The sequence below is a fragment of the Zootermopsis nevadensis genome, unplaced genomic scaffold, assembly GCF_977971745.1.
Source record: "Zootermopsis nevadensis isolate Lab colony 2312 unplaced genomic scaffold, Znev_1.0 Znev_ptg000004l, whole genome shotgun sequence".
Taxonomy (NCBI): Eukaryota; Metazoa; Arthropoda; class Insecta; order Blattodea; family Termopsidae; genus Zootermopsis; species Zootermopsis nevadensis.
The window spans coordinates 5432983-5447902 of NW_028259136.1; the positions used below are offsets into that span (position 1 = coordinate 5432983).

At 40.1% G+C, this 14920-nt stretch overlaps 1 protein-coding gene across 2 annotated transcripts in view; it reads left to right on the forward strand.

Annotated features, from left to right (window-relative positions):
• The window catches only part of LOC110829174 (orexin/Hypocretin receptor type 1), a 140368-nt gene that overhangs the window by 100546 nt on the left and 24902 nt on the right, over positions 1–14920 (forward strand). For both annotated transcript variants that reach the window (XM_087342969.1, XM_022062626.2), the window contains exons 2-3: positions 8623–8770; positions 12397–12660. In XM_087342969.1, the coding sequence (XP_087199095.1) occupies positions 8623–8770; positions 12397–12660 (412 nt within the window). The remainder of the gene's footprint in view (positions 1–8622; positions 8771–12396; positions 12661–14920) is intronic.

Below are 14920 nucleotides of genomic sequence, written 5' to 3' on the forward strand. Positions count from 1 at the left end.
ACACTGATGACGAAGGCAGTATGACCTCCGAAACGTTGGTAAACATCGACCAGACTACACAACGCAACAACCCAGAAGACAGAAATCTTCATACTCATCGCCCTGATGACGAAGGCAGTATGACCTCCGAAACGTTGGTAAACATCGACCAGACTACACAACGCAACAACCCAGAAGACGGAAATCTTCATACACTGATGACGAAGGCAGTATGACCTCCGAAACGTTGGTAAACATCGACCAGACTACACAACGCAACAACCCAGAAGACAGAAATCTTCATACTCATCGCCCTGATGACGAAGGCAGTATGACCTCCGAAACGTTGGTAAACATCGACCAGACTACACAGCGCAACAACCCAGAAGACGGAAATCTTCATACACTGATGACGAAGGCAGTATGACCTCCGAAACGTTGGTAAACATCGACCAGACTACACAACGCAACAACCCAGAAGACAGAAATCTTCATACTCATCGCCCTGATGACGAAGGCAGTATGACCTCCGAAACGTTGGTAAACATCGACCAGACTACACAACGCAACAACCCAGAAGATAGAAATCTTCATACTCATCGCCCTGATGACGAAGGCAGTATGACCTCCGAAACGTTGGTAAACATCGACCAGACTACACAACGCAACAACCCAGAAGATAGAAATCTTCATACTCATCGCCCTGATGACGAAGGCAGTATGACCTCCGAAACGTTGGTAAACATCGACCAGACTACACAACGCAACAACCCAGAAGACGGAAATCTTCATACACTGATGACGAAGGCAGTATGACCTCCGAAACGTTGGTAAACATCGACCAGACTACACAACGCAACAACCCAGAAGACAGAAATCTTCATACTCATCGCCCTGATGACGAAGGCAGTATGACCTCCGAAACGTTGGTAAACATCGACCAGACTACACAACGCAACAACCCAGAAGACAGAAATCTTCATACTCATCGCCCTGATGACGAAGGCAGTATGACCTCCGAAACGTTGGTAAACATCGACCAGACTACACAACGCAACAACCCAGAAGATAGAAATCTTCATACTCATCGCCCTGATGACGAAGGCAGTATGACCTCCGAAACGTTGGTAAACATCGACCAGACTACACAGCGCAACAACCCAGAAGACGGAAATCTTCATACACTGATGACGAAGGCAGTATGACCTCCGAAACGTTGGTAAACATCGACCAGACTACACAACGCAACAACCCAGAAGACGGAAATCTTCATACACTGATGACGAAGGCAGTATGACCTCCGAAACGTTGGTAAACATCGACCAGACTACACAACGCAACAACCCAGAAGACAGAAATCTTCATACACTGATGACGAAGGCAGTATGACCTCTGAAACGTTGGTAAACATCGACCAGACTACACAGCGCAACAACCCAGAAGACGGAAATCTTCATACACTGATGACGAAGGCAGTATGACCTCTGAAACGTTGGTAAACATCGACCAGACTACACAGCGCAACAACCCAGAAGATAGAAATCTTCATACTCATCGCCCTGATGACGAAGGCAGTATGACCTCCGAAACGTTGGTAAACATCGACCAGACTACACAACGCAACAACCCAGAAGACGGAAATCTTCATACACTGATGACGAAGGCAGTATGACCTCCGAAACGTTGGTAAACATCGACCAGACTACACAACGCAACAACCCAGAAGACAGAAATCTTCATACACTGATGACGAAGGCAGTATGACCTCTGAAACGTTGGTAAACATCGACCAGACTACACAGCGCAACAACCCAGAAGACGGAAATCTTCATACACTGATGACGAAGGCAGTATGACCTCTGAAACGTTGGTAAACATCGACCAGACTACACAGCGCAACAACCCAGAAGATAGAAATCTTCATACTCATCGCCCTGATGACGAAGGCAGTATGACCTCCGAAACGTTGGTAAACATCGACCAGACTACACGGCGCAATAACCCAGAAGACAGAAATCTTCATCGCCCTGATGATGGAGGCAGTATGACCTCTGAAACGTTGGTTAACATCGACCAGACTACACAGCGCAACAACCCAGAAGACGGAAATCTTCATACACTGATGACGAAGGCAGTATGACCTCCGAAACGTTGGTAAACATCGACCAGACTACACGGCGCAATAACCCAGAAGACAGAAATCTTCATCGCCCTGATGATGGAGGCAGTATGACCTCTGAAACGTTGGTTAACATCGACCAGACTACACAGCGCAACAACCCAGAAGATAGAAATCTTCATACTCATCGCCCTGATGATGGAGGCAGTATGACCTCCGAAACGTTGGTAAACGTCGACCAGACCACTCTGACTGTACAATTGCTAATATTCCTGTATTAGCAAAACATGAACGTCAAAGATTGGATAAATAAGTGGAAGTAGCCTAGGCCTGTGTTACGAACAAGCTGTTACATTCGTAGAAGCAAATATAACGCCCCATATTTCATCAGGCGGTCGTCCATGGAAAGTGGGTTCAAAATTGTAGTTCGTAAAAATATTTGCTAACTTTACGTTGTTGCTTTCCTTTGTGAATCACCCGCTAGAATTGGATCCGAGTGCATGAGTCCTCAGGAAAACAACTTTGTAATAGCTTCTAACAAATTCACGTAATTACAGCTTCTGTTTAGTAAATGCAGGTGCTGCAATTTGACATAATTTTCTCTTAATACGCAAGAGATGGCAGACTTTGTTAATTTAATATCTCCATTGCTCAATTGAGTTAGTTTAATTTGTTTTGCTGGAAGTTAAGAACTTCTCTGACCAGTAATTACGTCCTTCTTGCCAGAAAGTAGCCATACTTGCCTTCAGATTTAGGATAATTCAGTTAGTTACGTGACACAGGAGCGGAAAATTATTACCACATGCATCTCTTTCACACCCTCAGAGATATTTTATCAGCTTAAATGAAGTTCTGCATCCACTAATGCAACTAATAATGAATTTCAGTCTATGTAAGACTTGAGGTTCTCACAGCGGTGATTATGAAGATTTCCGTCTTCTGGGTTGTTGTGCTGTGTAGTCTGGTCGATGTTTACCAACGTTTCAGAGGTCATACTGCCTCCATCATCAGGGCGATGGTGAGTATGAAGAATTCTGTCTTCTGGGCTGTTGCGCTGTGTAGTCTGGTCGATGTTAACTAACGTTTCAGAGGTCATACTGCCACCGTCATCAGAGTATGAAGATTTCTGTCTTCTGGGTTGTTGCGCTGTGTAGTCTGGTCGATGTTTACCAGCGTTTCAGAGGTCATACTGCCACCGTCATCAGAGTATGAAGATTTCTGTCTTCTGGGTTGTTGCGCTGTGTAGTCTGGTCGATGTTTACCAGCGTTTCAGAGGTCATACTGCCACCGTCATCAGAGTATGAAGATTTCTGTCTTCTGGGTTGTTGCGCTGTGTAGTCTGGTCGATGTTAACCAACGTTTCAGAGGTCATACTGCCTCCGTCATCAGGGCGATGAGTATGAAATTTCTGTCTTCTGGGTTGTTGCGCTGTGTAGTCTGGTCGATGTTAACCAACGTTTCAGAGGTCATACTGCCTCCATCATCAGGGCGATGAGTATAAAATTTCTGTCTTCTGTGTTGTTGCGCTCTGTAGTCTGGTCGATGTTTACCAACGTTTCAGAGGTCATACTGCCTCCGTCATCAGGGCGATGAGTATGAAGATTTCTATCTTCTGGGTTGTTGCGCTGTGTAGTCTGGTCGATGTTAACCAACGTTTCAGAGGTCATACTGCCACCGTCATCAGAGTATGAAGATTTCTGTCTTCTGGGTTGTTGCGCTGTGTAGTCTGGTCGATGTTTACCAACGTTTCAGAGGTCATACTGCCTCCGTCATCACCCTGATGATGGTGGCAGTATGACCTCTGAAACGTTGGTTAACATCAACCAGACTACACAGCGCAACAACCCAGAAGACGGAAATCTTCAATTTCAGTCTAGTTTGAACAGTGGGAAAACATATACAATAAATCGTCTTATGAAATCATCCCAAGTTACTTCAGCATTCTTCTGTTTTATAGAGTTTTTCGTTTAATAGACGTAATTCCTTCTAGATAGAAAATATTTCCCTTTACATATCTCATGTAGAGCTAATTGTGTAAATTGTTTATGAGTCACATCTAAATCAGAACTTGATTCTTCTTCTGTAATGTCTTATTTCGAGTATTCAGTTAGTCCATTTGTTACTGGAGGTCTGTTGCAATTTATGATAAACAATTCCAAGAAACACGATTCAGCACAGAATTATGAGGGCAGACAGGCTGTTTCTGGTCTAAATGAACTGTTTTAACTCAAGTCCTTTGACAGACCGTTTATAAAAATTGGTAAATGTAAGTTCTATTATGTACAATATCGTATTAATCGCTTTAGCGTGGCTAACACTTTGAAAAACGAAAAGTAGAAAAAAAGTCTCGTGCCTTACGTACGTGGCTTAGTGATCCTCCATACACTGGAACAACACAGCAGAATCTATCAGTTTGTTTAAATCTTATCAGTCTAATCACACTATTATTATATTACAATATTACTATAATTAACATTTAAATGTTAATTATAATAATATTTTAATATTTAATAGGAATTTTATTGTGATTAGACTGACAAGATTTAAACAAATATATATTTATTACAATATGACGCAACTTTATCATTTCAAGAATCTATCAGATAAAATGAGTTGTTAGCCAACTAGTTGAGGCTTACGCTCGCCGTGAGCGCCTGACTGGCTGGATGGAGCTGGCTAACGATGCATTTTATGTGATCGGTTCTGCTGTGTTATTCCAGTTTATTGGATATTACTGAACTGCGGAAGTAAAATACGAGACCTTTTTACTTTTAATCTTTAAAAGTGTTAGTCGGGCTGATAGGCTAATACGGTTATCGTGAATGCCCCTGCCATGTGTAATTTTTATTTGCTTCATTAAAGTTTTAGGGCCACTGTATATAAATGTTTAAAATGAAAGGTATATACTTTAAAACTTTATAAATAGGATTTCTGTTAGAAATTACAGTATGTGCGTTATATTCAGTTTAATTTCTCTGTCGAAGGATTTTTTATGATCACCTGAAGAAGAAAGGACTAAAAGATGTAATAAGTTCCCCTCATAGAAAAAATAATTGAAATTTTTAGGGGTCTAGCCGTTTACACTCAGTTCTCTGACTCAGACACTGCATTTCTCTCTCCAAACAAATCTTTGGCTCTGTGTGACATGCTCGCTATTTAAACACGTCCATTTTGAAGCCGCCTTTGAGAGAACTTTCCACCACTGACATCCATCTAGCTAGCAGGCAAGGAAACAATGAGAAGATCCCGAATAATAGATTTGTCAAAGTTAAGTGAGCTGATGAATAGACAGAGGACGAAATGTTCATTCAAACAGATAGCGTCTCTGAATCTATCTGACCCAACTGTTGGTCTTACATTTCATTGCAGTGTTTTCACACCATTGAGCAAAGAATTAATTGCTCTGTTCTTACAAGAATCTCAATTATCAAGTATATCCCAATTAAAATTATAGTCAACGGATACACGTCACTATCAAATGTTTTATTTTTAGAGCCACTGACATTTGCAGAGTGGGAAATCTCTCCGGTGTTACTGAATCCCTCTCTAGAGAGGACGAGCACACATGCGTGGGTCTCGCCATTTATGGCTCCAGGGCAGGGTAATTTCCCGTCCTGTAGTTAGCCTGGAGAGACAGTTTCAGCGTTTGCAGTAGACGGGGAATCGACATGTGTTATGGACATAAACCGAATTGAAATCGTTAAATATTAAATCGCCTCGAGGTATGATAGACTGGGGTTGAGGTTAAAAGAATAGTATTTGGGATAAATTTTCGAGTGCAAAGACTGGACACAATTATTCTAATTTGTGGACTTTCCTCAAGGATCTCCTTGCCTTTAATTCTTTGGGTTTTGGTGTTTCCTTTTCCATCTTCTGCCTTCACTCCGAAACCAACTGAGTGCCGAGTCAGAAATAAAGCTCATAATTTGCTATCGAGGCAATCGTGAATGCTCTGTTCTGCATAGAATTACGCCTTCGGCGATACAAAAGAAATGTTTTACTATGTAACATAACAGCAATTTTATGTTATTATATTATATATTTTTTTTCATTCTTATGCTGATTGTTAGCTGCTTTACGTGTTCAGTTGTGGCGTTAAAATGAAATAAAGAATTATTATTTTATTATTATTGTTAAAATAAATTTCGCACTGTTATTTGGAGTGCATTTCTGCACGACATAATTATAAAATTTCAGTTTTTACCTCGAAAAAAAAAAAGTGTCTCCATTACAAATATCAATTCGTTAATTCCGTTTAAGGAAATAATGACTGCTTACTCGACCCTAAGAATTATACGATACTCATACATTTTGTGGGTAAATTACTGAGTTGTATATTGTAAGATTTGAGGTTTTCACGACGTTAAGTTTGAAGATGGATGTCTTCTGTGTTGTTGCGCCGTGTGGTCTGGTCACGGTTGATGATAGAGGCAGCAAGGACCTCTGAAACGTCGGTAAACTTCTACACGGCGCAACAACCCAGCAGACAGCCATCATCTGAGTTACCTATTTTTAAAACATGTGGTACGTGTGGTATCAGTGGACTTTAAAGGTTGGTCAAATCTAAAACCTCTTGACGATGGTGAAGAGTCAATTGAATAAAAATTTCCTTGGATATTATCCATCTTCTAGTAAATATAAAACGTAAAACGACGTTTCGGAGATGGGATTAGCTCTATATAGTGGGCCCAACTGTGTAGGAACCTGAAGACGGAGATAGAGTCCCATCTCCGAAACGTCGTTTTACGTTTTATATTTACTAGACGATGGATAATATCCAAGGAAATTTTTATTCAATTTAAAGGTTGGAATAAAACAAAATTGCCAGTATTTAAAGAAACTTAAAATAGTTCTTTCTTTGAACTCTTGAGGGTCTTGAATGGTGGGATCATGAGTTCTAATCCCACTCGAGCTAGCTTTTCTGTGTTCTGCTGCTTGAAGCGTCTTGAGAAACAGCTCTGAATGCGGTGTGCTCACTCATAAAACAGGCGTATATCCTGCCCAACCTCTTTTCCCCTTGGCTTCAGAGCAACGAAACATTTTCAGCGCCTTGCGGTGGTACTTACGTAGAGGAAGGCTGAAATTCTCTTCCACACAAAGACCTCGGATATGAAAATATCACGGCAACTCGGCGTTTCAATTGAGTATGGACGCAGCCATGCAATAGACGTGGTTTATTTAAGGTCTCGCCCAGTTCTTGCTGGTGTGACTGAGGAAAACGACAATCTGGGGAATATCGCACTTCATACTTATGTTTTAATTATTTTTTCATATTGATTGTGTCAGTATGGCAGCCGTGAGCCATCTAAGTTTGGGAGCAGTAATGATGGCTTTAAGAGCCAAGAATTTTTTTTCATGACAAATTTTGTAAAAAATAAATGGGATTTACGTAAAATGTAAAAAAAAAACAATATTATTATAAGCGCCTAAAAAACTAGTATTTACTTTTTCGTGCAATGGCTGAACTGATCAACTGGTGATACTATGGTTTGAAATCTGGTATAAAGTTGAACTTAAATTATAAATTACTTATAACATTTGGGTGCATTTTATGCTACAATTTATAACATGGTGGTGAGATAGAGGAAATATACGCTGGCTCTGATCATTTACAGAAATCGACTAATATAGTCTGCTGTACTTTAGACAAAGATGAAAGCATTTGCAAGAACGTAAAGTTATAAATTCTTTATAGCGATTTTATACACAGGCTAGCTTTTCTCCAAGTCTGTTCGTTAATTGACTGGAACGCAACGAGAAAGAGTGACTGGATTTGGTTCGCTCAGACAAGAGTTAATACAAGAATACGAAGTGTATAATTTCATTAAATAATTTCGAGTTCGTATCGGAAAATGTATTTCAGACAGTCTCAATAAAGTTAGACGACCTTAACATAATTCTTGCGAAGATTCAGAAAGGGGATTGCTGTCTTGTATTAAATTTGCAGTTCTTGTCAAAAATAAAGTTACGTATTCAAGTTGACAATTATCGTAGATCTACACAATAATTTCATGGAAAATTAGATAGCTGTCTTCTGGGTTGTTGCGCTGTGTAGTCTGGTCGATGTTTACCAACGTTTCAGAGGTCCATGCGGCCTCCATCGTCAGGACATCAGGACATGTTTCTTATCGTAAACATAGTATCATAAAAACCGTTGCCAACATTGACCCAGAAACAGTGGTTGCTTCTGTTCCAGAAGATCGTGGACATTTTTTGCATCTATTGAAAATCTGTGATGTAATTTCTTCCTAACTCGTTTGTCTTGATATATTTATATCGGCGAAGTTTATGTATACTGTTTTAGTTGAAGTTGCGTTTTAAATGTATCACGCTGTATATAAATTACAAAGCGGAATACGCTGTATATGAATTTAAAAATGTGTTTCTCTTTAGTTCCCTGGACACTGATCATACCTGATATCCTCTTACCACTCGTAGTTCCGGTACCTAACAGGTTTTTGGTGGCACTGCACTGGGTATTTGTTCACTGAGAACTTGAAATATTGTTGCTGTCTGTTCTGTAGACGGTGTCCGTGGCTGTGTCCGTGCTTACCCTCACCTTCATCTCCGTGGACCGCTGGTACGCCATCTGCTTCCCGCTCAAGTTCAAGTCCACGACTGGCCGGGCAAAGACAGCCATCATTATCATCTGGCTTCTCGCCTTGGCTTTCGGTGAGTTTCATAGCAGCAAGGGAAACGGGCCGAAACACACACAAACCAATTCTAACAAAAATCCACTGACTACTTAAAGCTGAATCTAGTCTGAATAATATTGAGGAATCCCTGTCCGTACCGCAAAGGAAACACGGCACTTCACCATTTATTAATGCAGTTTAAGGAAACGATCGCTGTTTATTTTCAGAATCATGTGAAACCAATAAATAATACACATTTGCTTATTATTAAAGCAGGTGGTATATGGTTTTTTGGAGATGAACCATTCGGGCGGATAGAAAACTCCATAATGTGTGTCTATCGAGCGACACAAATGTTCGAAACACCCAGTGTAAAGTACGGTAAAAGCGAGCATCTCACTCATTGTGCAATTATTTGGTTTTCCGTATTTATTTAGCTGTCTTTAGTGCTGGTTGACGGAGTTTTACAAAATTTGATATGAAAGCCACTCAGTTTCAGGTCACCTCATTCTCATGTTTTTTAATTTCCTCCTGCAATCAGTAACAACAACATGGCAGGTGCGCGAACTTTTTGAAAGGGAGCTACACTAGCACCGCTCTATACAGCTTCCACAAATGATACATGGTGATATGCTTCTTTTGTTAAAGATTGTTTCTTAAATGGAAAATGATACAGCTGGATTGTGGCATGTATATAGTCCCTAAATATGTTACAATTACGGCAGCTGTGCGAAATTTAGAAGTTTTATGTAACAGATTTAAGATAGATCGAATCTGTATTTAATTAAGACCTTCCCAAATATCATATTGTAATTGCAGTAATAATAATAATAATTTATATTTTCACCTGGTCTGCAAATAGTCGAGTTATGACAGCCAGAATCTGTTTGTGAGCCACCCAAACAATTTGTTTACAATAATATTTATAATAGTAATATCTTCCGTAACATCTGCAAGCTTTAATAAGTTAAGTATGACCCGAAATTTGTTCAGTGGTATGACCGTCAAAGTTTGAGAACATTTTGCTAACCAATGAGTTGCTGTCTTATTAACTTATTGGATTATCAACTTTAATTGCCTAAACATAACATTAAGAGCACAAAGTTTCTAGAATTATAAATCTGTGCTTTAAAAGTCGGGCATTCTCAGTTATAATCGAAGATCTTGTTTTATTTAGTTCTGTAGGAACATTTATTTCGCATTTTAGTTGCGTTTCTGAACACAAAGGAGAGACATTTTTGTTAGCGGAAGAGAGAAGCCCATTTTCGCTAACGTGATTATAAGGCAAGGCCTTGTTTTATTAGAAGCAGAATCATAACTGTGTTAGCAGGGCGCATGCGTAAATTGACGCAGGCGTCATCACACCCACATAACCATGTTTGAACATACCCTGACCATACGTTTATGATTGCTGCTGAATGTTAATGAATCTGTAATGTTTGACTATTTTTATTTTATAGGGCAACTATGTACCTGCCATTTGACATTTCGTAAATATATAAATAAATAAATTTTATAGGGTAAAATTGATTTGAATATGAAAAAGATTTTATTTCGAATTTTTTTTAAAATATGACACGTCTAGGAAGTCCTGGGCGTATGTTTGTGTTATGTGTAATTTTATGGGACCATGTAATTTTGGGCTCACTACAAGGAAGATTCAGGTAAAAATCGATCATGGACAGTTCTAAATAATTCGCCTGTGCGGGAGAAAAGCGTGATAAATACCTTTAATAACAATTGGCCGTTCCTGTCGATATGGAACTATCCGAATGACAATGGAGCGCCACTTCTGTTCTGCACAAACGAAGTTGCGGAATGGATGTAGAGAGAACGAGCTGTATTGTGATCACTTGAACACAGAACGAAACGTAATTGGATGCATATCAGAGATGATCTACGGAAGTGGTTCAGGGTTTTATGTTGAATATCCGGCGCCTTTGCGCGATCTCGCCGAGACTGCAGACTTCAGTGAATAGCTCTTTCAGGAACGTTTCCATAGGGAATAGAACGTAGTTCTGTAACTACTGTGCTGTGTGTTTAGAATGTAATTAGTTGCATCAGAACCCTGTATTTTATACTTACACTATGAATCACTGCTAACCTCTGTCATTCGGATTGTTCGAAGTGTTATAATTATATAGTTATGTGCATTATGTTGTGTCGCTGAGAACGTGTATACAGAATGTTCATTTTTAAACGCTCTACTTATAATATATATATATTCTCTTCTCTTGACACGGTTTTTCAGCAATTCAGAGGAGAACTGAAGGAAACTGTGCCACATTTCGTCCATCGTGTCGTCGCTAAGGACGATATTCCTAAGTTTCCTTACCTTCAGTCTCAAGGAACTTACTAACTGTTGTAACTGTTATTTTGCCACTGACTCGTTCGGAAACGCTGTAGCGCCACCGTGCAGTCTAGTAGATGTTTACCGACGTTTCGGAAGACTCTCATCGCCCTGGTGATGGAGGCAGCAAGGACCTCTGAAACGTTGGTAAATTTCTGCCAGACTGCACGGCGCTACAACCCAAAAGACAGTCATTTTTTACATGTTAAAGGAACGAGAAGTAACTAACTATACTTAGCAGAGTCCTTGAGAAGCTGACAGTACGCTCAGCTCTGCCGACGCCATGTCGTGAAAGCGTCCACGTTTACGGAGTCACACGAGAGACAGATTACGAGCGATCTGGATGCACCCTTAGGTAATACAAAACAAGAAAACATCTAATAAGTTTGTGGCGGAGGGAAAAGATAGTTTCAGGAGGGGGTGGTATGAAACCGTAGCAAATCTCACAGCGTAATACTTGATAGGACGATGATAAAGGCGATGATAAGTTCAAGGAAGCTCCTGCGTCTCCCTGTCTCTTCCATTGACCGGATCATCCAATTCTGGGCTTCGTCCAAGAGAAGCACAAAGTGGTAGACTCAGATGCCTCGAATTTCTCTCGTGCCTCGCGTTCCGTTATGTTGTTGTTTGCGTATCGACCAACTCCTTTACCCATTCAACGAGAAGCCCCTCTGGACGGACTTGAAGCTTGTAACCAAGGAAACCCAGGTTTTAATAAAACTGGTTTGAAATATTCGACCCGCGCTACTGAAATCGAACTGAGTCGGGGTGGGGGTCGGGTGCCTTCCACTTCGTGGTCTTGGGTTTGATCTTTGTGGGCTGATTGTATCTGAATTCTTCATCTTACACAACGTGATCCGGTATGCGCTTAAATTCTACCGCTAACAGTGCAGTCTATAGGATTCCGATTTTGTCGATAAAGCACGGGAAGATTATTACGACCCCCTTCGTCTCTCCCCGGGCCCTGAAATCTGCATTCTTAACAAAAAAAAAGGGTTGTTTAACGCTAGATTTTTTTCACAGGCCTATATTCGTGCATACGTTTGAAGACTTTGAAGATAAATACAGAGACAACCAGAGGGATTTTAGAAAGGTTATTTTTTGTTGCACATCAGATTAACCTCAGAAGACCCCGAAATGTTGTTACTCAGTTCTTAATCTCCCCGATGATGGAAGCAGTAATCTCATCCGAAACGCCCTGCAGGCTACACGGCGCGACATCCCAGAAGACAGCCATCTTCGTACTCGTCACCGTGAGAACCTCAGATCCCACTTCATATCTGCGTGGTTTCAGACACTGCCTCTTGTTTCAGACATCCCAGAGTTGATGGTTCTGCAGACTCGGCCCAGGAAGGAACTGCGCATCGAAACACACTTCTTCACACAGTGTTTGCCCTCGTGGTCCGACCGCTCTGAGATGACAATCCATGTGATGAAGGCGGTGCTGCTGTACACTCTTCCCCTCATATTTATGTCAGTGGCGTACTGTCAGATCGTGAGAGTGCTGTGGCGTTCCGACAACATCCCGGGACACACCGAGACCATGAACTACTATGGTACAGGCGCGTGTAACAACTGTAAGTCCAGCCTAATGCAACTGAACTCACGTGTCCTTAAATTGTGTACTGTAAAAAACATCTGGTCCAATCTGTTTTACTAGCTCATCCCATGTTTTCTGTACTTGTATTCATTGATATTCATATGCATATTTACAGATGTTAAAAGCCAACATCATTGGCACAAAATGTTTATGGTACCGAAGACCTTGTAGGTTTAAGACTTCTATCGAAACGTCGCTTTCCTTACGTCAATTTAAAACATTAAGATGGCTATGTTCTGGATTATTGCGCCGTGTAGTCTGGAAGAAGTTTACGTGTTTAGTGCTTCCATCATCAGGACGATAATAGAGGCAGCAAGCTTTTTTCTAACGTCGATAACCTTCTACTATACTACACGGCACTACAACTCAGAATACAGCCATCTTTTACAAGTAATTCGTCACTTAGACTTATCATCCTCGACATAAAATAGTTTACGTATATACATGAAATGATATTTTGTTTTTCCAAAAGAAAGTTTCGGAAATTTCTACCCGGAGGATGACCATTCTTCCTGAGGCTTTTTTTTAGTGGTTTTCCTCCGTAATTCCATAAATCCCTTTCCAGTTTGTTATTAATTACCATATCTTCCGATGATATTTATACTGAGATTCTGATCGTATCGTAAAATAAAGTTTAAATAAAATCAAGAAGCCATTCGGTTAGGCAGTGGCTTAGAAATTGTTAGTTAGCAGTGACTGATTCCCCTTCTGAAGGCACTTGATTCGAATCCCAACAGAACACCGCCTATCCTGGCAGCATTAACGTATTCCACGACTGTCGATTTCTTTAACGTCATAATCACATAATCAGTCTTCGTAACTCGAGGAAGTAGAATATCGTGAAGTAACCGAACGGATCGGATTCCATCCAAACTTATTTTTGTAACAAAATATACAGAATTTGTTGTTGTATCGAAAATTTTCCCGTATTTCGGTAATTGTTACATGCATGTGACAGCGTGGCAAAAGTAAGAGATTCTTCTTTAATTTTATATTTTAAACGCACCAAAAATGTAACAGGTGATAATTAAAATTTATTATATACTAAAATAAATAATATATAATGTGTGGCCTATAGAGTGGGTGTGGTCAGGTTGACCCTAGAGGATATTTATCAGTAAAATCCACTAAGCACCAGTAACTGTTGACGAGTGACATCTCGTGAAAATTTTGTGCCTCACTGACTTTTTTTAATTTAACGACAGTTTTTAACCACGTGAGTCGAAAGTCAAGATTACTAAGAATTATGAACTGCAGAATTATGGAAAGAATCGATTGCTGTGTATTTTATGATGAAATCTCATTATTTTCTTGCAGGAACTAATAAATGTCACTGTATTTTGTTACCGGGTTGAGATTTGAACCAGAGATCTCCTGAATACAAAGCGTGTCTCATTTCGGTTTTCCTCATTCACGCATCTTTCATATTTTATGATTACGAATGTGACAATTTATTTATTCATTCCTGTTTTAGTTGGAGATTTTAAACTTGATACATTCTTCAAGAACTGAGACATACGTCCATCTTTAGCATTAATTTTAACACTACTAGTGTTATTCGCATTGTCTACGTTGTTCGGTACTGATTTTGATAAACTAATTTTCCGAGTATAAGAGCGAATTTGCATAAGACAAAACTTTCTCCGTTCAGTTTTACCACTCAAGTGTGTCTGATGGTAACTAACTTACTTATGTACTGTTCAGTGTTTCTTAATAAGACCTTCAGAGTAGCTCTGATTTAATTTTGATTAACATAAAGGAAAGACCCTCTCCGGTAGAGTTCATAAAGCGTCGCACATGTGAACTAGGTAATTAAAGGCCACACACATACAGAGTATGGCAACCCCACCCAGTGTCGACAACATTTGAACATGAACGCAACAGAATATCCCTAAAAATGGGGAACTTTAACATCGCTATTTCCGGTGTCAGGGACTTGGCATGATATACGTTCAGTTCTGTTTCGAATTCTGCTACCTATTTGTCTTTAAGATCCGTTTCAGTGCTGCTTTATCGCCTTTACGTTTTTCCTAGTGACCACTTTTCGTCAGCCAGCGAAGATCTCACTTCCCGTTCTCGGTAGCCATTTTTCAAACGCATATATCTGCCGATCTGCAAGTATATGAGTGACCATATTCATGTCGGTTAGAGGTTACTCACATGTCAGCGTCATGTCATAGTCACGACAATGTCAGTATGTGGGTTTTCCGAATAGAAGCTTTTAAATTTCTCAAGGT